We start from the raw sequence: 26,938 nt of genomic DNA on the forward strand, positions 1-26,938 counted from the left end.
GCCCACTACCCCTTGTTTGTTTCCCAGAGTTAGGAGTCTCTCATGTTCTGTTTCCCTCACTGATATTTCCCACTCATTTTCTCTCCTTTCCCCTTTATTCTACTTCACTAATTTTTATATTCCCCAAATGAATGAGACCATATAATGTTTGTCCTTTTCCGATTGACTTACTACACTCAGCATAATACCCTCCAGTTCCATCCACATTGAAACAAATGGTGGGTATTTGTCATTTCTAATGGTTGAGTAATATTCCATTGTATACAGAGACCACAGCTTCTTTATCCATTTTTCTTTCAATGGACACCGAGGCTCCTTCTACAGTTTGGCTATTGTGGACTTTGCTGCTATAAACCTTGGAGTGCAGGTGTCCTGCCATTTCACTGCATCTGTATCTTTGAGGTAAATCCCCAGCAGTGCAATTGCTGGGTCACAGGGTAGCTCTATTTTTAACTCTTTGAGGAACCTCCAGTTTTCCAGAGTGGCTGTACCAGTTCACATTCCCACCAACAGTGCAAGAGGGTTCCCCTTTCTCCACATCCTCTCCAACATTTGTTGTTTCCTGTCTTGCTCATTTTCATCATTCTCACTAGTGTGAGGTGGTATCTCATTGTGGTTTTGATTTTTATTTCCCTAATGAGCCTGGGCTTTTTATTCAAATATACATTGGCTGGTTAAAGCATAGCTCTACCATTTTACTATCTGTGTGATCTGACCCAAGTTACTAAATTCTCTGCATATCTGTACTCTCACAGGCACGAGAGGGGGTGACACCTACCACAAAGAGATATGGCAAAAGTATATGAATCATTAAGGTTATGCGAACCAATACTATGGCCACTAGCCACACATGGCTACTCACCACTTGAAATGTGGCCAGTGGAACCAAGGAACTGAAGTTTAGCTATATTTTATTTGAACCAATTTGAACTTCAGTTGAAAAACTGATACCCAATTCTTTATTGGCAAACTTTTAAGTATGTTTGGAATAACCTGGGTATGTGAATCTACCTTTCTAACACAAATTTTATGAAATGTAAATACTGATGGAGTATTTCTGATGAAAATTTAGCATATGAATCGAGAGATGTGGGATGTGTAAAATAAACCCAGAATTTTGTAGATTTAGTATGGAAAAATATAAAATACCTCATTAGTAATTTTTCAAATGGAGCATATACTAAAATGATAATATTTTAGATATTTTGGTTAAATAAAAAATATTATAATTAATTTCCCCTGTTTCTTTTACTTTCAACACTGTGAGTGATAGAATATTTAGCAGTGCATCTACAGCTTGCATTATATATTTATTCAATGACACCAATCTAAGGCATTACCTGATATGCTGCTATTATTATAATGAGGTGTGAGGTGGATGCTTAATATCCAGGAAAATATTGAAGAATATGCATCCAATCAACAGCTCAGAGCATGTTTCTATAATATAACTGAGGGTGTTGGAAAATATATTAGTCTCTTGATTTATCAGTGGAAAGCAATGAAGAAGAAATGTAGTTTGGAGTTAGTGATGTGAGGAAACCACAACACAGCTCTACGTGAAAAGAGTATCACAGAATAATGGTGAAAACACATTAACAGATTATATTCATTGTCATCACCAAACTGGTTTTGATGGAAAGGGCTCTGATACCTTAATAGAGAGATTATTATTCGGCGGCCTGCAAGAATTATTTTCTCACCTTATTATGTAATTACAGCCCTGACAATATTGTACTTGGAAGCAGAGATTAAAGAAGAATGAGAAGAAACTCTCGACAACAGGCCAGGAAACAATGTCTCTGCTTTATTCAGTTTTAGGGAGTTCAGAGAAGGTGGATTCCTACCCATGGTTTCCAAGATCTTTTAGTGTCAAGACCTTCATGGTGAATTCTCAAGTAAGTTTTCTATTTTCTTTGTCCTTTCTCATGGTCAAGAAGAAGCTTGAGAGGGCCACATGCAAGATGGAGTGATACAGTACTAAGTAGATTTAAGTGGCTGTGCTCATCCCAAGCCACCTCACATCTGTGTTATGTAAAGGTATCTCTGATATTTCAGACAAGGCTAAACAGGTGTAATACCCTATCACATCATAATATAAAGTTATATATTAACTTGGGATAGGAGATTGCATCATGCATCCAAGTATCATTTCTAGGTATTAGATGTAGGGGAAGGACAGATAGAAATGTTAGCCCACCAAATAAATGCCCAACTCTTCAATCTAGCTCTTTTTTACTACCTTTGCAATATTAATCCCCACTGTTCTGCAAAATAATTCAACATTCCATGAAAGTGGGCATTTACTCATCAGACTCTGGTTCTCATTTCATGCTGGGATTCCACCAGACATGCCTTTCTCCCAGACTCCAATAATTTATCTTTTAAGCCAGGTCATCTCCAAGTCTCTCCAAATTCCTCAAGTTAGAATTAACCTTCCTCTCTAGTGATTCTACAACATGGAAAATCACAGTTTTAATACAAGTTAGTTTGTGATCCCTAACTACCCTAATAGGGTCACATATCTTTCCAGTAGATTATGAGTCTCAGGCACCAGCTTCATCTCATCAAACAAAATATAGTTTATGAGACTGTATTAATTTAGTTGAATTGAAAATGTGAAAGCTTACTACTTTTCCCAGCTGCATTACTCAAGGGCATTCAGAGTCCAGAAAAATTATAGTCTCTTTGTTAACTGGCCATATGGTACACAATCTCAGTTTCTATGAGAGTCTCTAGTGAAGGAGGTTAAAACCTAATGACCCCTAGAGACCAATTAAATTCAGCTTTATCTCCAAATCACAGAATGCAACTCCAGGTGCAAAACGGCATCACCCTCTGTTAAAACCTTCAATATGGTCATGGTCTAGATAGTGTCAGGATACAATTTATTTTCTTGGTATTAAATGCCTTCTAGAATCTGAACTCCAACCACCTATCAGGCACTCATTCTTGTACCTGTGAGCATCTATTCTATGCAATTAGATTGGCTAGCTCATGGCCTTACAAATCTATACTATCCATCTAGTTCTTGACTCATGCCAGTCATAAAATATGGAATATCTTCCAGTTCTTCCTCCCTAGGGAAAAAAGACTTACGATCAGATTGGTAACATTGCAAAAAGGAACTGGGCATATACAGCACATCTGAATGTTCACTATTTTAGGGATCTACCTGCAAAGATCACATTCTCTGTACCTCATGGCAGTGGTGCATCCAGTTCTGGCAGGCAGTATTAGCAAGCTCACTTGCTCCTACATAACTTTTAAAAGCAATCAAACTGATATTTGACTTCCATTTGTCTCACCCTTTGTCTCAACTGACTCCAGTCTGGGCAGGTAAAAAAAAAAAAACAAAAAACAAAACCTTTGTTCACTGACTTCCTCCAAGTCTGACAAACTAGACTGAAAACTTCCTGAGGGTAAGAATCAGTATCTCTCTTGTCTTCCTCATGGGCTTTAACATAAAGCAGGGGCACCATGAACCTTGATAAAAATTAAACGGAGAACAACCTCAATAGAACTGGCTTTAGAGAAGTTGCTTTGCCTGGTATCTCTCTTCTCTATAGATAAGATGAACGTCATGCATTATTTTTTCTCCCAAAAAGAATGAAAATGCAAGACTGACTTCAGTAAGACAAAAAGAAATACATACATTTAGGCACATTCTTCATTTCGATCCATGCATGCTCCACTTCAGAGTGTCTCACTGTTCACAATGACCAAAGTACTCTTTATTACAAAAGGAACAGCACAGTGCCAAACTCACCCACCTTATCAATAGGATCAGAGACAAAGGGATTTCTCAGTTGAAAGGTCATCTGCAGCAATGTCTATCCTGCCCTACTAAGGTCTGGCCACAGGAGAATGAATAATCCTCTTATCTCTACAGCCTCATTTACAGGAACCTGGTTGCAATGGCCTCAGTCTTAGGAACATTTCATCCAAACCTTCCCACCAGAGGTGACTTACTCCCCAATAACAAACTGTATTTCTGCCTCCAGGTATGATCAGATACATGGAAATGTAAGCTTCCCAAAGCCCTTTACACATCTTAATCATCAGTTTTTGTAATTCTAAAAAAAACAAAACAAACAAACAAGCAAAGAAAACTGGGCTATTTCCCAAACTGAGGCCTTGTTGTTACAGGAATAGGCATTTGTCAACAACCTCCTAGGAAATCACAGTATTTCTCTTGATTTGTTTTACATCCAGGGCCATTCACTTCTCTCTTTTTGAATGTGCTTCTATTCACCCCAGACCTTTGTGTGGCAATCCTACCTTATAACATAACTAGAATCTTACATGTTTCCAGCACCCTCAGTAACTTAGATACCAGTGTGGGGATGCTAGAACTCTGATGGGCACTGCTCAGAAGAGACCACTATAAAGCAGAAGCCCCTACATGGATCCCTCAGTTTTGAAAGCCACTCTCACTCCTCAAAGATGAAACTTGTAATGGAGCAGCTCACCCATACCATCTGAAGCTACCATTCATGGCAGACAACTCTTCCCTCCAAGAATGAATGATCTCAAACAGCGTAGCAGGTATAGGTTTGACCACCAGTCACTAGTGAATGCTGGATAATGAAATACACCCCTTTACTTGAATCAATCCATCATACCAAGGTGAGTGCAGTGGCCAGGACAATTAGAGGTCATACACTGCCACTAGAGATATAAAAAAGGACCACAGCCAGTTTTTCTCTAATCCCTATGTGGAGTCACTTGGTTTCCCAGATAAATTATTCTTGAACTGGTGATCACATTGAAAAACAAAACCTCAACAGAACTGAAAACTCAGGAAGATGATCATATTAAACAACTCAACATAGATCAAGGTCAGTTCTTCACCAGGCACATATGTTGGCATCTCGTGGCATCTTAGGGAAACTCTCATCCTTAGCAATGATAGTCACTTTTCTTTCCCTGTAAAATTTGTTCATAAAATGTAATTTCCCAAATAATTTAAGGTATACAAATAGATACATACCTCCACACAGGGTCCATAGAGTTGAATAAAGGGACTTAAGCAAGCCCATGTAGGTCAAATACCTGTGCATCTGGCTTGTAATCATGCTCATACACAAAAGAGCATCAGCTTCAGCTACCATTTGTTCAAGTTTGCTGAGTCAACCACCACACTAGATGCTTTTTATACATTATCTCTCATTCTCACAAGCATCTCATTAGGTAAATATTTTTACAGGTGAGGAGATTAAGGCACAGGAAGGTTAAGTTCCTTGCCTGAAGTCACACAATCGCTAAAGGGTATAGCCATCATCTGAACCCAGGACTGGCTGACTGCAATGCTTGTGTTTATTCCATTAAAACTCGTGGGAAAAAAAAAAAAAAAAAGGCAGTTCCAGGTGCAGGATCATCTTGGCTACATACCTCATACAATTCAATAATAATGTTTCCCATTAGACCTCGGCTACTCTTAATGTTCTCCATGGCCAAGGTGAAGTAGATGCCACGCGTGTCTGAGATGTACAGATTGTACGTGTCATTCTGGTTCCATTCTTGAACGGCTGCAAACACTTGGTTCTCATCGGTACTGATGATGTGCATGTCCTATAAGAAGATGGAAAACCTGTAAGGCAGCAGATCTCCATATCTCTCTGCCCATTGGGACCCAGAGTAATTACCATGACTCATGAATGGTTGGGAAAAAGCTTGAGTTATAGGCAATGTTAAACAATTCTGTGTCGGACCAAGGCTATAAATTAAGAGCTTCGTGATTTCTGTTCCTTGCTAAGTGACAGTAAGATGGGTGTAAGGGGCTTTGGTGGGTATCATTTTCCACAGCTTCAAGGGATTCATCCACTTTCATTTTTTATTTTTATACCTGAAAGTTAGTGTTAGTGCTAACGGAGACATACAGCCTTGCAAGAGGAAACTCGCACATGCAAAGAAGACAGGGCTTATCCCTGGCTTTAGATCTTCATTCATATTTTCAAACTTTTTAGTGTAGTGGTTTTGAAACTTCTCTTTGGGATCTTCAGAGTCATGGAGATTGCAAGAAGGGTGGCAGGGAGGCAGAGCTAATGGGTAGGGCTCTGGGCTTCCAACACTGTTTCAACCAGATCGGCACCATTTTAATTTGTTTTATCCTGGACTTCTGCATAATATTTGGGGAATAAAATGTGAGGGAGGTTCTGCTGCTAATAAGATAATATTTGAAAATCATAGTTGCAGAAAGGACACTCAACCTGGAATTTAGTGTTCTGGGTCATAACAGAAACTCTGCTATAAGTTAGCTATATGGTGTGGAAGGTGTTTGTGTCCCTGAGTTTCAATTTTCTCACCAAAACACTGAAAAGATTGGGCTACCAATAAAAATAGCTGACATCGGAGCACCACTCTAAGTCATCTAAATGTACTATTTCAGTTAAAAATCCAAATAATTCTCCCACAGAGGTAGTATAATTTCCATTTTACTGAAGCATAAACTAAGGTATGCAGAGGTTTGCCAACTTGCTTCATGTTACATACCTAGTAAGTGACAGAAGCAGTAGAGCTCTAACTTAATTGTTAGCTTCTAACCATTTGGATACACAGCCTCCAGATTAGAAGCTGCAATCCTATGACCCATGAGACGAATATGAATCACAAATGCTTGGTCTGATCACAGCCTCTACTGAATACCTGCTGGTGTAGTCTTTTTTTTTTTTTTTTTTTGGTGTAGTCTTTTAGACGAAGTCAGCACTCATGAAACTTCAGCCTCAAGCACCCAAAAGTTCTTATGATCTGCCTCTCACATATCAATGTGATAGGTGATGAACTTTCTAGTCCCTGAAGTCACTTTAGCTTGTATACCTGGACTAGAACATTTCCAAAATCAAATCTAACCAGTTCACAATTCAAAAAAGTTTACAAAAGCCAGTTTTCATATATGGCAAGGCACCATACAAAGATTATCACAAAATCTAGTTCTTGCCCAAGGAATTCACACTGTCAGGAGGAAATGACACAGATATAAACACTTGACATAATGGAAGTGTGGAGGCCAAGAAAAATTAAGGCCATTCCACCTCAAGTTTAGCATTAGCACAAGTACAGCCATGTTAGGTCCCTGGGAATAAGAACTGAACTTTACAGGGAAAACTGTGATTGTCCTAGGCAGGGAATCCCATATCGGAAAGACAATAAAGCTCAGAATGCCCTCGGCAGAGAATCCCATATCAGATCTTAAGAAACTCCCCCACCTTTGCCCCCATATTGGAATTGAAAAAATTCCTCCACCCCTTCTGAAGATCCCCTAGACCAGCCCATAAAAAACCCAGCTGTAACCCACTTCGGGGTCCAAGTCCCTGCTCTGCTGTATGGAATATACTTGGACCCACGCTCGAGCTTGTAAATAAACCCTCATGTACTTGCATCAGTGTTGGCTCCTTGGTGGTTTCTCGGATTCACAATCTTGGGCACAATAGAAGCAGTTAAAAAATGTATAACTAAACAGGTGTATATGCCAAGGAGTAATGGCATCCTGAGAAAGCAGGAGAGGACCCCTGTCACTGTGGTGGTAAGCACCCATACATAGTACGGGCATGGGGAATTAGAGTTGACAGTAAGTAAAGCACCAGGCTCTTACCTTGTTTAACCAACCTTTCCCAGAAATGATTTCAGCAATAAAAGGAGGTAGCAATGTCTATAATGTCACAACTATGGAGAGTTTCTCCAAGATGTTTTTAAAAAGGAGCAAGCTCATTCGATTTAGACAACGATGAGGTGGGAAAAGTGAGATGCGTTCTGGATCTTTTTATTGGAGGATCTGTCAAACCTTCAGTGTCTGGCCTTGAACTCCCTAGGTCGCCTTGACTAAGACCTCGCTAGCTCATTTGTGCTTACATACCTTATGGAATTACAGGTTCCTGCTGAGCTGCTTGAAAATGGAAATAAGGCTTCCTCTTAAAAACCCTGTGATGAAATTGTGTTGTGTTGGTGTGGAATGAAAGCCCAAGAACCCAGTAGGAGGGGAAATAGCAGCTGCAGGAAATACAGATTAAATTCACTTACCCTGTTAAAAATGCAATAGAAATGCCCGGCTTTTCCCAGATGTTTTGGTTATAAAAATGAATGAGCTAAGTTATTTTAGACTAAACTAATGTAAAAAAGTGGGAAAAAAACAATTTAAAACACTGGGGCATGGTCAGGATTAAATGCAGCCAGGTTTGCTGTGAGTGTATCTTAGTTGGGAGATGTGCTGGGGTATATCACCTGGTGCTCAGGTATTGCAGGCTCTGAGGGATGGAGTGCTCTTTAGCATCTAGGACTGGGAAGTTTGCTCCAGAGATTCTTAATTTCCCTAAATCACTTAACTAATAAATGATATCACTAAGATTTAAACCCAAGACTATCAGAATCAGGAAGCTAAACTCTGTTATCGTGAGTGTATAACTCAATATGCACCAAAATGACCTGGAGATCATAGCATGCGGACTCCTATGTCCCACTGCCTGAGGTTCTGATTCTGTATGTCTGGTTGTGAAGCCTTGAACTCTACCATCCGAACCAGCCTTCCAGATAAGTCAGGTGCATGCAGTCTGGAAAATCACTCTTTGAAAAAGCTCTGAACTATGTGTCCTCTCTCCAGATAGATCTTATAGTTGAATAGGGATCTACCAATAATAACCAGAATATTAAGTTTTCAAGAACAAATAAAAGCATTATCAGTAATATTGGTCTAACAGGGATCTGAATGATAATAAAGTATATTTCTTAAATCCTGTGATCTCAATCTAACCTCTAAGCATGTGTCACCTCCTTCCTACAAAATTGAAGACATTCTTGCTACTCCTAAAAACAAGTAGGGCAAGATGTAAGTGGTGATGAAGAGAGAGAGCTTCAAGGGGGAAAAGCGGTAAGCCAGTTCTGATCGGGACTTTACTAAATGGGAATTTGGACAGCATCAGATATAACCACATTCTTGCCTTTATTTGGATAACAATTATAAATAACCCTTTAATTTGGAAGAATCATATTTGCCTTTCACAAACCTAAATGTGAGACTTCGTAGGTAAACAATGGTGAAAATACTTCCCCATGATTGAAGCATTTTTGTGTAATCTGGGCTAAATGTAACTTCATTCATTATAAAAATACATAGGTTATTCAGCACCTGCCATGTGCCAAGCATTATAATAGAAGTACAGAGAGGAACAAGAAATACAACCTGACCTCAAGCAGGTGCCTCATGGTGGTGGGGATATCATGCACTCTTGTCCTTCTGTGAACCTGACTAAAGTCTTCAGTACAGTACTGATAGGAATACAAAGGCTTATAGATGGGGGGCAGGGGAATCCATGGAGACATATGGAACTTGAGTGGCTTGAAAACAGTTTTTCCCTGAGGGAGGTGAGGACAGACAGTGGCCACACCATAAGGGGCTCCGCATGGCACACTTAAGTTTTACCCAGAAGGAGATACAAAATTGGCACAAGATTTTAAGCAGGAAAAAAGGAAAAATTAGCAATGACCAATGCAGAAATCTGGCTGGGGAAGACCAGCTTCATTGCAAGATCACATTTGTTGTGGAGGCAGCGTGAAGGTAGACTTAGTGGACAAGGAGGAAGGCTTATGAAGTGACTGCAATAATCTAAGTAGTGAAACATAAGAGCCTGAACAAAGGAAGCAGGTTTTCTATGAGAACTCTATGAAATGGATGGGTGAGATATGGAGGCAGAACCCACAGGGGGATAAAGGAAAAGGGAGTATCTTTAATATGCCTGATTTCTGACTTTCAAAATTCTCTGCTTCTTTTTAGTGTACACATATAATCATAATTAAACACCCATAGCTAAAAACTTGCATAATCATTTATTCTATGTCAGTCTCTCTCATTAGATGGTAAGTTCCCAGAGAGAAGACACTGTGTCTTTCTTATTTATCACTTCACTTCTAGCACTTTCTAAGTATTTAGCACTTGGTAGATATCCAATAAAAGTTTTCATATGAATAAAGAGAGGGAGTAAGTAAACACAGGAGAAGGATGAAATTTTAGGGATATAATATAAAAACACCGAGCTCAGTTCTAGAGTTTTAAAATGGGATCTTTCAAGGGAGCTACTTCAAATAAGCAGTCCAGAGTTCAATCAATATGGGAGGAGGCTATGGACACAGGTGTCACCAATATGGAGAGAAGGGATGAAGTCACCTAGGAATCATGCAGAATGCCAGAACTTAGGATCATTAACATTTAAGGGTGGCAGGGGAAGAGGAACCAGAAAAAGAAATTAGAATAAAATATTCCAAAGAGAAGAGTATCAGGTATGGATTTTTTTCCAAGTGTCAAATGGAGAAATGTCTATTGCACTTGGCTGGAGATGGTCCCTGGTAACAATGGCTAGAGGATTTTTGGTGGAATAGTGGAAAGAGGGGAAAGCAGAAGATAGCTGGAACTAGGCTGAAGAGTAGATAGGAAGTGACAAAAGAAATTAGAATTACAGATAACAATTTAAGAAGTGCGGCTGTGACACAGCAAAGGATTAAATCAGTATTTGGGGCAATGTAAAAATTAAGGAAAATTGTCCTAAGGAAATTAAGGAAAAGGTTAATATCACTGTCATTATCATTATAATAAATTTTCTCAAGCATATTTCCCTCTTCTCCCCTTTATTATTCAAAATGGGATTAAACATATTCTACTGTCAACTAAAAGCAAACCTAGACTTAGGTAGGGAGAGCCTTTATTTGCAAAGACTATTGTGATAGGGAGAACACTCTAGCTGTCATTGCAATAGGAAGAACACTCTGGCTGCCGTATCTGCAAGCCCTCAGAGTAAAGTCAGAGAAGAACTACTTTTCACAGAGAAAGTAAAATAAGGCTAGAGACAACCTGGTGTGTGAGCAGGGTTAGCAGGTGGCAGGACAGGGGGCCATTGAACAGAAAACCGTCCTCCTTATAGTCAGGTGATTTTCAGAAAGCCTGTTAACAAGGGGTGTTCTGAGTTCTAGTGCTGGCAAGAGTACCCAGTGCTCACATCTGCTCAAGACTGAATCAAAGTTAAGGGCTTGGGGGAAGGTGAAAAGCCAAACTAAGTCTGGTCAAGTCAAACAAGCCAGCATTTTGTCCAGGTTGGTCAGTGAGGGCAAAGAGTTCAGTTAACCATTTATGAGATAAAGAATGGGAATTTTATCTTGTCGAAGGCAGGCGTCTGCATCTTAGTAGGTGCATGGGAATGAGTGGTTTTTGCAGTGAGCCACATCCAGGAACACAAGAGTAGGGAGTGTTTCTTAAACCTTACATTCTCCAGAAGCTCAGGGCTTAGTATAGGTCAATGGTATTGTGATACCCATTTCACAGATAAGAAGACCTGAGCTCATGGGTAAGCAAGTGGAAGAGCTGGAAAGATAGCTCAGGACTTCTTGCTCAGAAGCTCCATTGCCTTTACGCCAGGCCGTCAGGGTCCCTGTCCTGTGCCTCTTTGCCCTCTGGTAGTGTGGGTGCCTTCCATGTCAACTGGACTCCCAGGGACTGGTTATGGAGGACTCCACACAAGGCTCCTAATAATGCCATTCATTATTGATGCTGTTCATTTCATTCTCTGCAAAACCCTCAAAGCCACGGAGTGCCCCAGGAGACTGTATTCTGAACAGACAGGCTGGGAGGAGGGAGAGGTGTGAGGGCAGTGATGACAGGGAGCTTCTCCTTGTTTTTGTTTTTAAGCACGACACCTAACAGCAATCGCAGCTCATAGAACAGCAACAACTTGCTTAAAAGCCATTTTCATTTTTAAACACTTCCACCCCCTCTGTCCTTACCTCCTCAGCCTAGGCTATGAAAATCTGAGCCAATGCTGGCTAATAAAGGGGATCAATAACCATCCAGCTATTTTCACAGCAGCCCTCATATTAATGAAGCTGCTCTGGATGAAGTTCTATAAAAGGGTCCACACGGATGGTACTCTACCACAATAAAGTGCCATGGGGTTGCTGATCATTAATGGAGTGTTCCAGGGTTGTGATCAATTCCAGGCTTCATTTGTCTCCACCTGCAGCCACACTGCCCAGGGGAGCAAACTGTTTGTTTTCCTCGGAAGGTTAAAAATACATAAAATATGCACATGATGCAGAGAAAGAATAGGATTTATGCTGGGAATATGGTTTAGAACATGCTTGAAATACTTCTCCAGGGCCAATACATGGAAATCATCAAGTTACTGCAAGGGGTCTTTCTCCTTCTGAAAGAGCATGACAAACTTCAGGGATCCTGCTTGGATTTAGAATATCTGATGGGTACATTTTGCAACCACAATGCTATATGATGGCCCCATACTAGTCAGTCACAGAGAGGGCAGAGAAAATGAGAAATTGATTCCCGTGGCTCCTGAGGCTACTTAAAACAGTCCTTGCTCATCTCATTGGCCTCTCCATTTCTCTACAACTCAGTTTCTTAAATGGTGTTGTAGTCTGTTGAATGAACCATATTCTCTCTCTTAAAATAGGGCTTATGCATGTCTTTTGGCTTCCCAACTCTTGTTGCAGGGTTAACTCCTTAACCCTCTTACATAAGCTTAAACCCCACTCTCTTTAGGAAACTCATCCTCACTGTCCATATAGGTAAGTTCCACCTATTATGTCACAATGGTCCTTGAACTTCTATACCTATAACACCCCCTACACCTACAATCCCTTGTTCAGGGACTCTCTTCTCTATCAGAATATAAGCTCCATGGAGGCAGGGATCATTTGTAGCTTATTTTCTACTCTATCCATAGAGCTTAAATTAGTGCCTGGTACAGAGTAAAAGCTTAAATGGGAGAAAGAACTGTTCAATGGATGAATAAAAGAAGGATCAAATGAATGGATGAATCCATGCATGCCTATGTGAATGAATGAATAAAACAACCAGAGGTAGACACTTACCCACCTTCTTGTCCCATAATCCCTCCCACCTATGTACTCCTCATTTAGCCTTTCATGATGTTTCCCAGCACCAGCTTACAGACCCAAATCTTTGCAACATTACATTTGATAGGTGGCCAACCAGAGACTTGGCTTTTTCATAGCCTCATTAAGTGATGCGACTGTATCCTGTCCATGTTCAGATTGAGGTTCTAAGATCCATTTCCTCCAAGAAGACATCATTCACAAGGGATGGAGTCTATGGGGTAAGTTTTATGATTTTCCAAAACAGGAGTTAAAATACCATCATTTGATGTTAACATTATAGTAAATTATTCCTTTTTAATTGCTCATAGTGGAAGAAGGGAGTAGAAACATAGGCAGTGCATTTACATTTGACATTAAAATGTAGAGAGAAGCATGAACTACACAAGACTCACCTGTGCACCTCTACACACACGTACACACAGTATCTGGGATCCTGCCTGGGCCATTCTGAGCCTCTACCTCTATTTGGCAGGAAGGCTCTGGCAAGAGGGAAGGACCCCCAGAAGAGACTGAGTACTAGCTCCCTTTTCACTGGGCAATGACCCCAAACTATCCAGGATGTATGAGACCTAGGGAATCCAAGCTCTTGCCTGCATGCCGTGCTGAGAGGGGAACACAGAACCCAGGTTCAGGGACATCAGCAGAGACCAACCCCCCACGGTGGGAAGTCAGGCTGCATGCCAGCTATCTCCCAGGTAGAAGTCATGCCTCCTCACAGCCCAACACTGCAGCATCTCCCCTTTTGTTTTGTCTGGCAGGACCTGGGACAGCAGGTGGTGTGTACCTTGGGCAGGGAGTACTTGGGTAGCTTTATCTGGGCGAAGGCTTCTCTTCGATAGGACACGTAGTAGCTGGCTCTTCCACCAGTTGTTACCTGGAAACACAAAGAAGTCAGATGGCATCAGGGATCATGGCCAAGTTGAAAAGTATTAGCTTCTCCATCAACAGCCACAATCGGTTTGTGATAACTTTTTAGAGAATATCCCTTGCTGGCATTTAGCCTCTGGTCCCACAGCACTGAGCACTTAGACAACAGATGAGCAATCACAACAGTATTTCTCAGTGGCTGACACTTTCTGTGAGAGCAGGGTCTCCGCCTCTGGTCACTATGCTCCATATATGTACACACCTAATAAATATTTTCAACTGATAACAGAAGCCACTGATGCAGGATGTACCCATGATGGATTTATTCTGCCTTAAGAAATAAGTATCTAATCTTTTGCAATCATGACATGATTGTGAAACAACTTTTTTTCTGAATCTAAATAACTACTCTTGGCTAAAACCTCTTGCTACTTTGAAATTAATTTCATTTCTCATCTGAGCACAATCTTTTTCCCTTCATATTTACAAATCCATGCACTGAGAGGGTATTTTTTGGTCCTTTCCATGTATAAGTTATTTAAAGGAATCAAAGGTCAAAGGAAGAACTCTGGACCAGAAAGTGAGAAATTCTAGGTTTGAGTCCCAGCTCTGCCATCTGAGGGAGTCAAACTGTAATCTCACTTGGCATAGATGGATTCTTATAGGAACCTGGAAACCACTCCAAGGAATGGTCCTCTGGTCGGGGCTTGTTGAAAAGTCCTGCCAACATGGCACAGCTCTGCAGATGGCTGCTCTCAGCCCAATCGTCCTAACTCAGGGGGACATTAATATTCACAAGAGAATATACCATAGACTGTTCAGAGAAAATAGCAGGACCACAATAGCAACACGGCTGCTGTGCCGAGGAGGCAATTACTGGAGGCACCCGCTCTGTTCTCACCAAGCACTTGCTGGAGATGGGCCAGTCCTCCCACTCTAGTCCAAACCTGGCACCCATCCACAGCGGCTACGAGGAGCAGGCGAGGTGTCACATCTCTATTGAAAGCCACCCATTGCTCCTCACTCCAAGAGGTGGCATCTCCCATGGCTTCCCCTTGCTCTTCACAGACTGGAAGCCCACAAATTCTCAGGCAGAGCAAATATTAGAGTCTGTGTGAAGGCACAACCTTGGAAAAAACTTGGTCAAAGACTTAAGCTATGAATCAAAAGGAGAGACTGGTTTTGTCCCTAGCGTTCAGCACTATCCCTGCATCTCTATTTCCTACTTAGAGCCGTTCATGTCCTGTATTCCAAGATTTCTGTTTTTTTAGTTTTTGTTTTTTGATAAGACCTCTGTTCTGAATCTATATCATTCTGGATTGACTTAGAGGTGGGGCATTCACATATTATCATCAATGAGTTGCTAAGAGGTCTTTTTCTTTCTTATTTTTTAAAGATTATTTATTTATTTATTCATGAGAGACACAGAGAGAGGCAGAGACAGAGGCAGAGGGAGAAGCAGGCTGATGTGGGACTAGATCCTAGGACCTGGGATCACAACCTGAACCAAAGGCAAATGTTTAACCACTGAGCCACCCAGGTGTCCCAAATCTTTCTCTTTTGAAAATAAATTTCAATTGCATAGAATCAGATTAAAATATAATCTTTGGTACTGAATACCTAGTCACTCCTAACCCTTGCTTCATCCTATAATTTCCTTCCTCTCCTTTCCTTTCCCTTCTCTTTCCTTCCTTCCTTCCTTCCTTCCTTCCTTCCTTCCTTCCTTCCTCCCTCCCTCCCTTCCTCCTTCCCTTCCTTCTTTCCTTCCTTCCTTCTTTCCTTCCTCCCTCCCTTCCTTCTTTCCTTCCTTCCTTCCTTCCTTCCTTCCTTCCTTCCTTCCTTCCTTCCTCCTTCCTTCCTTTTTTCAGTCTAGTTAACACACTGTGTTATGTTAGTTTCAGGTATACAATATAGTGATTCAACAATTCTAGATATTCCTAGGTGCTCTTCAAGATAAGTATCCTCTCAATCCCCATCACCTATTTCACATCCTCCTTGCCCCCGGTCCCCTCTGGCAACCATCTGTTTGTTCCTGATAGTTAAGAGTCTGTTTTAGCATTTGTCTTTCCTTCCTTGTTCATTTGTTTGTGTCTTAAATTCCACATATGGATGAAATCATATGGTATTTGTTTTTCTCTGACTTATTTCACTAAGCATAATACTCCTAGATTCATCCATGTTGTTGCAAATGGCTAGATCTCATTATTTTTTATGGCTGACTGATGTGATGTTCCATTATGTGTATATATATCCATTATGTATGTATATGTATATATAATATCTCATACCTTCTTTATCTACTCATATGAGTAGATATATATCTATATATAGATAGATACAGATATCTCATATCTTCTTTATCTACTCATCTATTGATGGCTACTTGAGCTGCTTCCATAATTCAGCTATTGTCAGTAATGCTGCAATAAACATAGGAGTGCGTAACATCTTTGTGAATTAGTGTTTTAATTATAAATTATAAAACCAACACATGTACACCTGTCAACCTAAGAATTGGAACAGTGGTGCTTAAGCTTAAGCTGCAACAGAATCACCTGGGCTGCTTAAAACTCAGACTTCTGGGTCTCACTTACAGAGCCGTTAAATTGATCAATCTGAGGTGAGGTCCAAGAATTGTCTTTTCCCATGAGTTTCCAGATGATGCTGATGCTGTTGGTCTGGGGACCACACTCTGAGCAGCTCAGTACTAGAATTTTAATGACAAATGACATACGCTTCTGTGGTTCCATGCCCCACACCTATCCTGACCCTGGCCTCTCTCTGAGATATAGCCACTTTCCTGATTTTGTGTTGACAATGACCGTAAAGTTTTTTTTTAATTGAAGTGAAATTCCTACTACATAAAATTAACATCTTAAAATGTACAATTCAGTACAAATTTAGCCCATTTGCATTACACAACTTCTATCTAATTCTAAAAGATATTCATCACCCTCAAAGGAGATCTCATATCCAGTGATAAAATTGTTAAATCCCAAAATATATGCTCTGGTCACTTTTCTTTTTTTTTTTTTAAAGATTTTATTTATTTATCCATGAGAGACACAGAGAGAGGCAGAGACATAGGCAGAGGAAGAAGCAGGCTCCCTGCAAGAAGCCCGATGCAGGACTCAATCCCAGGATCCTGGGATCACAACCTGAGCCAAAGGCAGATGCTCAAACATTGAGCCACCCAGGTGCCCTCTGGTCACTTGTCATATGCTTAAAAAGCAGCTTTCTACAGAAGACACCCTGAATATTACCAAACTTGCCTTGGGAAAGGAAATTGGCATCACAGAGGTCTAGTCCTATCACTGAATGCTGGTCAGAACACAATTAATTAAAAGAAGTTTCTCCTGAGAAGACTCAGTTGGCTCCATATGGAACAAGGTGAGAGTACCATCAAGCATCAGATCAGCACCATAGAACAACACTGGGTCTCCTGGGGTTTCCCAATCACGAAGAGTCAAAGGAGAACAGAGTGGTCCCCTCAATAGGGTGATGGGCCTCACCAACTCGGGAACTGAGCTGAGCCATGCCTGATACAATCCTGCATGAGTACAGACTCTCTCTCTCACACACACAAGCTCACACACACAACCTGGAGACTTCGTGCTTGAGAAATCAAAGAAGGAGATTATACTTCAGACACACACTTGGACAATCCAAACTACTAAGGGGCTGATGAAGCCCCAGGGATCCAGAGGTTCTTCCAGTATCTATGATATCAAAGTATCTCCCAGTGATACCAAGCTGGCTCCTGCAGTTCTGCTTTGTCCTGGTTGTATCCTTCTCTGTACTTCTCTGAACCATCCAGCTGATAGTTTAACCTCTCTGTAAGACCCATGGGTTCATGGAAGGGCTTTGGATGCCACCAAATCATTACAATTTCTCTCTCCTCTCAATTCTTGAACTTTGTCCTCTCTATTCCTACAGCCCTTTCAACATTTACTCTTGTGGTGCACATAGTCCTACAATTTTCCCTCCATGTCTTATTATAGGATTGCAACCTCCCTGATTCCTAGTCAGTGCTGGACTCATGGCAAGTGATTGGTGAATACATAGTAATAAAAGTAATGACACAATGGTCATTGATTGAGTTCATCTATTATGCTCCAGAACTGCATGTAGCCATTATATAAATTATCTAGTTTAATCTTCATGACAACCCTTCAGAGCCTATAAGGTACTGAGTGACTTGCTCAACAGAAGATAAATTTGAACCTAGCAAAGTTTGGCTCTAGACCTGTTCTCCTCCTCTTGTGACTAAGAAGGGTCTCCATTCATCTTACTCATCTCACTATAACAACAGTACATTGTCTTGATTCCAAGATGTATTTTAAAACATGTAAAAATCTTGTAGTTGGCATGTATATCTATGTTTATTTTTGTTCATAAGCCCAGGAAATCTGTCATGACGTTGATGGTGTATCTTAAAAATAATGTCTTCGTAGAAGAGAGGAGGCAAGGGAATAGAACAAGATTAATAATGACTACCATGCAAAGAAAGCTTATTACACAGAAAATGGGACAATAAGCAGTTTATATACCATACTTCACTTGATTTTAATTATATATTAAATAATATATAGTACCTCTACAGGTCAGGAAATTGAGGCTGAGAGTGGTCAACTAACCTGCTCGACACCACACAGCCTTTTGCTGTTACAGCCAATCTGTGACTCTTACCTGTGTCCAAGCCCTTAACTAGGAATAAGTGCATCCCCAAAATGTCATGTACAGAGCAGGGGCTCAATATGCAGTGACTAACTGAATAATGAATTGTGGGGATTAATCCACTCAACCAGAGACACTTTGAGTTTGACTTCCTCCATTGCTTAGTAACTAAACCACGGTGGCACTGAAGAACTCTCCATTCCATCCAGTCCCTAGATGGTCACCAGAATTTATCTCTAGCACCCTCCTTTGAGAGCAGAATCCTCACAATGTTGGGATGATAATCAAACCAATGCATTTGCTGCCTCTCCACTATTATTTGCATGGCTCTCTGGCAACCACATAAGAAAAGAATAAAGTTTAGTGACTATTAATCTATTTTGATGAACTTTTCTCTTCCTCACAAGCAAATCTGCTGGCATTGTAAATCCCAAAGATTATTACCACTTTCCCTTTCAGTGACACCTTTTATTTTACATATGATGAATGTCATCCAATTATTTGCTCTGGGCCCATCCGTCATGCTAAACACTGAATTAGCTGGGTCTTTTCCTCACTAATGACTGGCTCGTTAATCTGATTTTCTGGATTTCCATTTTACAGGTTTAATTGGGCTCCTGGCCAGTGAAAATGATTCCTTTGGACAAATGTACTGACCATTAAATACATCTGTCTCTTCTGACTTGTTCCCATTCTTGCCGTAACCAAGTCTAACCTGACATATCTTTTATTTTTTCATTTCTCCTTGCTTCTGGATGATGGCTTGTCCTAGGGGAGAGAGAGAGATTTGCCAAAAAAAAAGGAACCAAAGCACCTGGAGTCATGTTGAACCTGTTTCTGCCATAGACAGAGGAAAACTCATAGTATCTCTAGAACTCATAAGTGATCTGAAAAGAGAAGCAAAAATGAATACTTTCAAGTATCTACTGTGTTGAGTGCCTTAAATTCATGATATTATTTAATATCCACACTAATTATGATTACTATTATTATTGCTGGTAATATTAGTAGTGCCCTAATAGAATATTCTCTGATATTCTCCGAGTATTTAGCATATGCCAAGCACCATTCCTCTGTACATACCAGTCTTCTATTTTATGTTCAGGTGAGAAATTGAGGAGTAGGAAATTTACACAATATACTCAAACACACCAATTAAATGGTGGAGCTGGAACTAGAACTCAGGTTTATCTGACTGCAAAGCTTATGCTGGTCCCTTGGACTATGTTAGGTTTCCAAACCTTTGTGGATAGGAATGGATCCCATGTCATTCAATTTCCAATTTCCCAGGTAAGATGCCTACCAACAAGGCAGATCCTTTTACGTAAGAGATCATATCAGTTTCTTAGTCTTGAGAAATCAATGCTCTATTGTTGCACAGGAGTGAACAGTGCTGCTCCTAGAATTTGTGAGTAAGAGGGACCATTGTGGAAAGAAATCTGGCTGACACGAGAAATGCAGAAAATGGCATTTAGGAGATTTTACAGCTAGAGGACCTTGCTGGGCTCAATATGATGTGAATAATCTGCCTAAACAAGAGAAGTGGCCACCTGTACAGGCTTCCGTTAGTGACTCCCACACAAGCCTCTGCAGCATTCCCTCCTCCTCAAAGAAACAAAAGGGAAGAGCATAGTTGTTAGGATGCACAATTAACTTTTCCAATTTCTTTGCTCATTAATTCTATTCAGATTATTTAAAATAAATCTTGACATTGTTAGGCCTTTCTCTTCCTCTCCACCTACATAATTCCTTCAAAGATCACATTTCTCTTTCAAGAACAAAGGAGCACGATTCAACCGCTGGGCTAGGAAGTCAATAAATAGCCATCAGTCTCATCAGGAAGTTGCTCTAAGTGTTGGGATGGCCCTGGGGGTTACTGCACAGCACGTTACATTGCCCCTGCCATCCTAAGGTCATTTGCCAAAAGTGTTTTACTATGGCACCATACTATAGGTTGGAAACAAAACTTGTGGGATGGCATTTGGAACAACATGACATCTTACCAGCAAGCCATATCCTCTGCTAGACTGTTTGATGTTGAATTTAGTGTTTGTCACACTGGTGTCTGCTCATTTTATGTCCTGGAGGCTGTGTGATATTAATGTAATATGCAGTTTTATCTGCCTGTTTCTAGAAAGAGTGAGTCTATTACCTACCATGCATACACTGTGCTGAGGCTGAACTTCCTTTGAAACAGATTTGCACATAAAATCTTTTATTGGGGCCCTAACACAATAAAATCTTTTACTGGGGCCCTAACATAACAACCCCCAAATCTACTCACGAAGAGTAGATTTGGAATAAGATGGTTGACACTGAAGCCAATATTGTTCTCTCAATTTGGAGAGACAGAGAGAGAGAGAGAGACAGAGAGAGAGCGTGTGTATGTGTTTGTAGGGGACGTGCTGGAGGGAAGATGAATACTGAGGTTGGCCAAAGCAAAAACATACTGACAAAATACCACCTTCACCCACCCTGCCAAGAAATTTCTTGGGACTTTAACTGTCCCTTGGGAATGGTAATAAGAGAGAGAAAAGGTGGGGAGTTAGAAAAGCATGGGGGGAAGATTTGTGTCTAGACCACCGACAGCTCTTGGAAAGAAGAGCCTGACTCTGAGACTGTTACTTTGAATACAGTAAAGGGTCTGGACTTGGTAAGTTTCCAAGGACATATTTAAAAAAAAAAATACACCTCCTCTGATTTTTTAGCAGTATAGTACATTGGTTTGGATCCCAGACCTGTGTTTAAATCCTGCTTTGGCCACTTGCTGGTTTGGCGACCTTGAACAGGTAATTGATTTAACCTTCCTAATTTCTTCTGGAAAATGGAGACATCAATACTATCCATTAATGCATTAGTATAAGGAGTAAGCACAGTACAGCATGTAAAGAGTTTTAACCCTGATGCTGGCACATACTAAGCAGTCATTGCATATTACTCACCCCTGCTGAGCTAGAAGTACAGTTACCTGCACCAGTGCAACATCTTGGGGCCAACTGGGGATTGACTATGGTGGCAGTTTATATATGCAAACAGGAGGCTTTAGGAAGTGCTGGGGTAGCCACACGGGCTACCTGGTCAGGATTGACCAGGGACAGAGGATTGAAATTCTTCTTGTGGTCTTCAGGAAGGATGACTTCATGGAGAAGACCATGAAGCCAATGTGTTTTGTGCCAGAGACTTGAGCCATTTGTGGCTGCAAGCCTTATCTTCGTGTTATGGCTTTCATGACTTAGAGGGAGAGCAAGAAGTTCTTAGGACATGTATCTGCCTCTTCAGGATGAAAATCCTTTACCTTTCCTCTTTAAGTTCTTTTGGGGGGAATGAGGGTGGGATGGGGAGGGTAAAAAGGCAAAGTTAAATGTAGAAATAAAAAAAAGAGCAGACAATGGACTTGAATTGTCATCTTGGAGCTCAAAAGTTGGAAGCGGCTTGATACTCCCAATTAATGTAATAACAGCTAAAAAGCTAAAACCTAAACAGCCTCTTTGAGTGTTCTAGATCAGGATACCTGAGTTTCCTTAAAAAAAAAAAAAAAAGAAAGAAAGAAAGCAATACCCATGGAAACCCTAAAGTGACATGTTTCCAAAACATCCCCCCCGTCCTCTCAGAAATGTCCCTGTTCCTAGTGGACTGTGAACTCCATATGGCTTTGGGAAAGATGAGACTGAGGGGGTAGGAGCAGATTATAAGGAGCCCAGCTTCAACAGTCTTACATAACTTTTCTCTTTGACTTGAGACCTCACATAGCCTTTTTCCTTACTATAGGTGGATATTATGAGGTCAATTAATTGACTGAAATCTTCCCAAGCCAAACACCAGCCTCTGCCTTTGCTCTAGTATTCCAGAATTTCAGAAAATGAATACAAAATAGTGGGACAGGAAAGGAAGGAAGAAGGGTGTAAGGTCCTGGAATACGTAATATCTGTGTTTCTAGTTTCAGCTTAACCAGTTAACAGATATGCAATTTTGCATGGTAACTAATCTCTTAGAGTTTTAGGGCTATTGTTCTATAAAAAGGGAGCAAATAATTACCCTTCTCTTATAGAGAAGTAAATGAGATAATAAAATGCTTTCATGTAACTGTAAAGTGTCCTACAACTGTAATGATTAGAATGTTATAATTGACCTGTAGTATGTACCTAAAAACCCAAAGATGTTAGAATTATTTTCACTAGAAAATTACTGTAGACTGGATGTTTGTGTTCTCCACAAATTTCTATGTTGAAATCTAATCATCAATGTGATGGTATGTGGAGGTGGGTCCTTTGGGAGGTGATTAGTTCATGAGGGTGGAGCCTTCATGCATGGGCGCTCCAGGGAGTTCCAGTGTTCCTTCTACCACATGTCTGTGAACCAGGAAATGGGTTAGCTTCAGCCACCAAATCTGCCAGTACCTTGATCTTGGACTTCCCAATATCCAGAACTGTGGGAAAGATTCTGTTGTCTGTATATAAGATTCTGTTATATGGTGTATATCTGCTATAGCAGTATGAACAGACGAAGACAGAAATCAAGCTGTGGATCCAGCTACTCATTCTATTGATCATGGGGACACTGAAATTTGCCAATGAGGCTATAGCTATCTGTAGACTGATGGGCAATAAGGGATGTCACAAGGGAAGCAGGAAGTGGATTGGCAGAGATATAGAACAGAAGTGTATTCAGCCACAGAAGATGAATGGCAGGCGTATATAGCCACTTAGAGAATGATTAATTTTATTGATATGTTCAAGATATTTTACATATCCTAAAAGGGCAAGGCAAACAAAGTCATTAATTTTCTAGAGAAGAAAGGATGCTTCTTTGGGACATGGGATTTCCAGACGGCCTTGGAAATATGTGTGGGCTGCGAGATATGACAAAACTTCGCCAACATGGGATTTGCATGCTTCATGAGTGAATTTTGGGACAGCAGTGGACAGATTTAAACCATCTGTCAACCTGTTTCTCAGGAAACACTGCCACTTCCCCAAGAGAGCCATGAATATTTGTGAGATGCCAACTGCTACTTGGAGCCTCCCCACTGTACTCTCCGTGTCATTCTTTTCCTGTCCTCCATCAGCAGAAGCACCGCTGCACAGTCAAGCTCTGTGCTCATACTTTGTAGGCACCGTCTGCTGTCCTGCACAATGGCCACATGGAGGACCTGTGGACATGGGACTTTGCAGCCCCACTTTACTGGTAAGTTAATTGACATGCATGGGATCATGCAGCTCCAAAGTGGCAGAGTGCAGATTTGAACTTGGCTCTCGAACCACATCCACTACACTGTACAACTGGAACAAGCCTAAAGTGTCACCTGCAGAGTCTTTCCAAAGAATGGCTAATTTAGGATCAATTGCCTTGAGGGATTTATCATGACCCGGATCATGAGAAGTCTCCAACATCACTGAATTCACAGTGACCTGTATCACAAACTATCTCCCTAAGGAAGCCTCCCCACTCCAATTTCCCAGGGGGAATTCATCTTTTCTTCTGATTTTTAGGGCTCTTTGTGGCCCTCTTGCTGCCTTATAAGCTGCCATTCAAAATTATTGGAAACCGGGTACGTTTTAATTCTCTTGTTGTACTATTTTCTACAGTAGATAATGTGCTAAATTCCCATTTTACCCTCTCTTAGTTCCTAGCACCCATGTTATAACAACTAATATTTGTAGAGTACTCTATTCTCTGCCATTAGTTTGTATTATTGGACTGAATCTCATTTGGTCAGGGCACAACCCTGTGAGGGAGGTCTAATTACCTCCACATTTTAGAATTAAGAGGCCTGACTTTAGGTCATCTTGTTACTAAAAGGTGAGGTTCAAAGCCAACCACAGAACTTCTGACTTGAAACCCCAGGCTCTTTTCATGTTGCCAGGCTGCTTCAGTCTGTGTCTGCTGAGTCAAGATCAGAAAAAAGACAAAGTGGAGATAATTGCATGGGTTTTCACAAGTGGGTCGTGATTTTACATCAAATACTCCCTTGAGTGTTTGGCAACACCACAACATGGAAAACCAGGGACGATAAGAGAATGTGCTTTCCTGTGGGAAACAGAGAAGCAGATTATGAGATGTTCTTCTCCACCTACTGCTGAATCTACATGTTAATTAAGGGTTTGGTCAAATTCACATCATTCCTTGCATGCTGCTCATGTTTAGAGATTTAATTATGGATACTTGCCCCAATTCTACTCTATGCTGTATTTATCAGTCATTGAGCAAAAACATACTCAGCACTCTTGTGCCCAGGCTGCATCAGGTACCATGGGAGTCATAGGCCTATGACCTCATGGAATTAACCATTTCTTTGTAAAAACAAGCCTAACATATAAGATGTACAAATGACAATATCAGTGATAAATGCTATATGGTCTTCTGAGCTGGGTTAAGGCTAGGTGCCAAAGAAATACCCCCTCAGAACCAGAGTACTTTACTCCACTTATTTTCATGCTACTCCTATAATCAGCAAAAAATCAGTGCACACAAAACACACACACACACACACACACACACCCTGTAATATAGAGTATGTAATATATGGGCATGTGTGTGCAATATATTTTACATACATGGAATGCGACAGGCACTGCCACTGCCTTTGGAGAAGAATGGGTTCTTGACACTAAAGGACTTTCTGTTTGCTGAATGGGATGATGGATTTGAAGATGGAAACAATGGAGTAACCAGGATATGGCTGTGGTGTTCTATATATCCAAGGGAGGGATGGAGAGAACTGATGGGGATAAGGTGGGGATGAATCTTGAAAGAAGAAAAAGATCACAGCAAATCTGCCGAGGTTGCAGGAAGCAGGATCTAAGAGGGTGGGTCACACTGGTTGTTGGTGCTTCGGAGGAATGCCAAGAAACAATGGGTGCTTGTAGGTTTTTATTAAGTGTTTTTGCTGCGCGGTATCTGACATAAACACCGTGCTTCATTTTTGCTTGACATTTCCAATAAAAACTTTACACCACATTGCTCAATAATCTTATTAAGATTTTATTTATTTATTTGTTTCTCTTTGCAGAGGCGGTTCATATCAAGAATGTAGATCTGCTTCAAGAAAATGCCCAAGAGTTATAGCTGGGTTATCAGAAATTTATCTTTTTGAGTCTTTTTGGCTACTTATTTAGTTCTTTGTTGGAAAATTAACAAAGGGCCTTGCATCAGAAAGCCTAGACATGGATTCCGTACCTCCCTCACCACTACTGGCTATGATGAGTCTTTGGGAAAAGCACTTAACTGCTTCTAGACCTCACATTCATCCTAAAATGGGTGGGCACACTCACAACATATCAGTCCAACACACACCAGAAACAAAGTAGTTTTGTGTTCCTCGTTCCTTCACATCTCAGGTCCTCATTTCCTCAGTACGAGGGTCTTCTTTAAACTCTCAAATCCTAAGATTCTGCACTGTCAGTTTCTTCTGTAGTCATTCAATGACTCCACAAACATGTTTAGGATGCTATTTTGTGCTAAAAGTTTCTGCTCCTACTTACTGCCCCCTACACACATGCCTTGACCCAATTGGCTCAAAACATAAGAACATTTAGCTTCTGGCTCTCATTTAAAATGCAGAACAAGTGTACTGGTATCAGACGGCCTCGGTCAAAATCTCTGCTCCATTCTTTACTGGCTATGTGATCTTAGTTTGAAAAGGACTTCATCTCTCTATGCCTTTTCTGTGAAATGGAGGTAAGAGGAGGACTTACCCCATAGAACATCATGACAACAAAATGCATTAATACCATGCCTAGCTCACACCAGCCACTCAGTGTTAGCTATTACTATTATCTGTAATTGACTCTGCAAGAACTACAGATTACTCAATAAGAAAGTTAGCCAGGAGGTAAAACTCACAGAAGAATGCAGAGGACAAATCTTAAATAAGATGCTGAGAATCACAGTGTTTCTTATACGGAAGGGTCTGTTCAATCAACTTCACAAGGACTCCTATCAGGATTTCAGAGGAATTAAGGAAGCCACCACTTCCATGACTTCCCTCCCCTGCACACACAGAATACCTAAGAAGCAATTACATAGCAGAACGAAATAATAAACACAATCATATTAAGAGCACTTTGATTATTTCTCCATACTGCAATCTGGAAGCAATCGCCACCTGGGGCAGGCAGTAAAACTGCAGGCGTTGATTCCAGAGAATTGGCCAGAAGGCCTTGGGTACAGCAGACTCTCCATTCTAATTGCGTTCCATGAAATCACCACTGCGCATTATAACAAGGTGTGCTTCTCTTCTGGAAACATTTCTCAGAGGAGAAGGTGGAGGCCATTTTGCCTGGCCTCTAGAGGTTACAAGGCTAGAGAGAGAAGAGATGGGGGTAAATTCATGGTCCTATCACATTCAAACTGGATTAGAGAAAGCAAGAGAGAAGAGAATGGAGATGAAAGAATCAGACAACTTTAAAGCCTAAGAAACAGAGAGGGGAAAAGCCAGTCATTTTTTTTTTCCAATTTTGCAACAGATGTTTCACTTGCAGACCCAAATCTAATAGCAGTT

The 26,938-nt window shown here is 40.8% G+C and overlaps 1 protein-coding gene and 1 long non-coding RNA gene across 6 annotated transcripts in view; one reads left to right on the plus strand and one right to left on the minus strand.

The window, feature by feature from the left end:
- The window catches only part of SORCS3 (sortilin related VPS10 domain containing receptor 3), a 579,951-nt gene that overhangs the window by 93,612 nt on the left and 459,401 nt on the right, over positions 1-26,938 (minus strand). For both annotated transcript variants that reach the window (XM_072805399.1, XM_072805400.1), the window contains exons 8-9: positions 13,679-13,768; positions 5,395-5,574 (exon numbers count right to left, since the gene is read on the minus strand). In XM_072805399.1, the coding sequence (XP_072661500.1) occupies positions 5,395-5,574; positions 13,679-13,768 (270 nt within the window). The remainder of the gene's footprint in view (positions 1-5,394; positions 5,575-13,678; positions 13,769-26,938) is intronic.
- On the plus strand, positions 12,604-26,491 carry LOC140620902 (uncharacterized). 4 transcript variants are annotated; one of them, XR_012020645.1, is made up of 4 exons: positions 12,604-12,855; positions 12,980-13,112; positions 23,394-23,622; positions 25,448-26,491. It is a non-coding gene; the product is annotated as an uncharacterized lncRNA (long non-coding RNA). The 4 variants fall into 4 exon arrangements; XR_012020644.1 differs by having other exon boundaries at positions 23,504-23,622; XR_012020646.1 differs by having other exon boundaries at positions 23,507-23,622.

Source organism: Canis lupus, chromosome 29 (assembly GCF_048164855.1).
Source record: "Canis lupus baileyi chromosome 29, mCanLup2.hap1, whole genome shotgun sequence".
Taxonomy (NCBI): domain Eukaryota; kingdom Metazoa; phylum Chordata; class Mammalia; order Carnivora; family Canidae; genus Canis; species Canis lupus.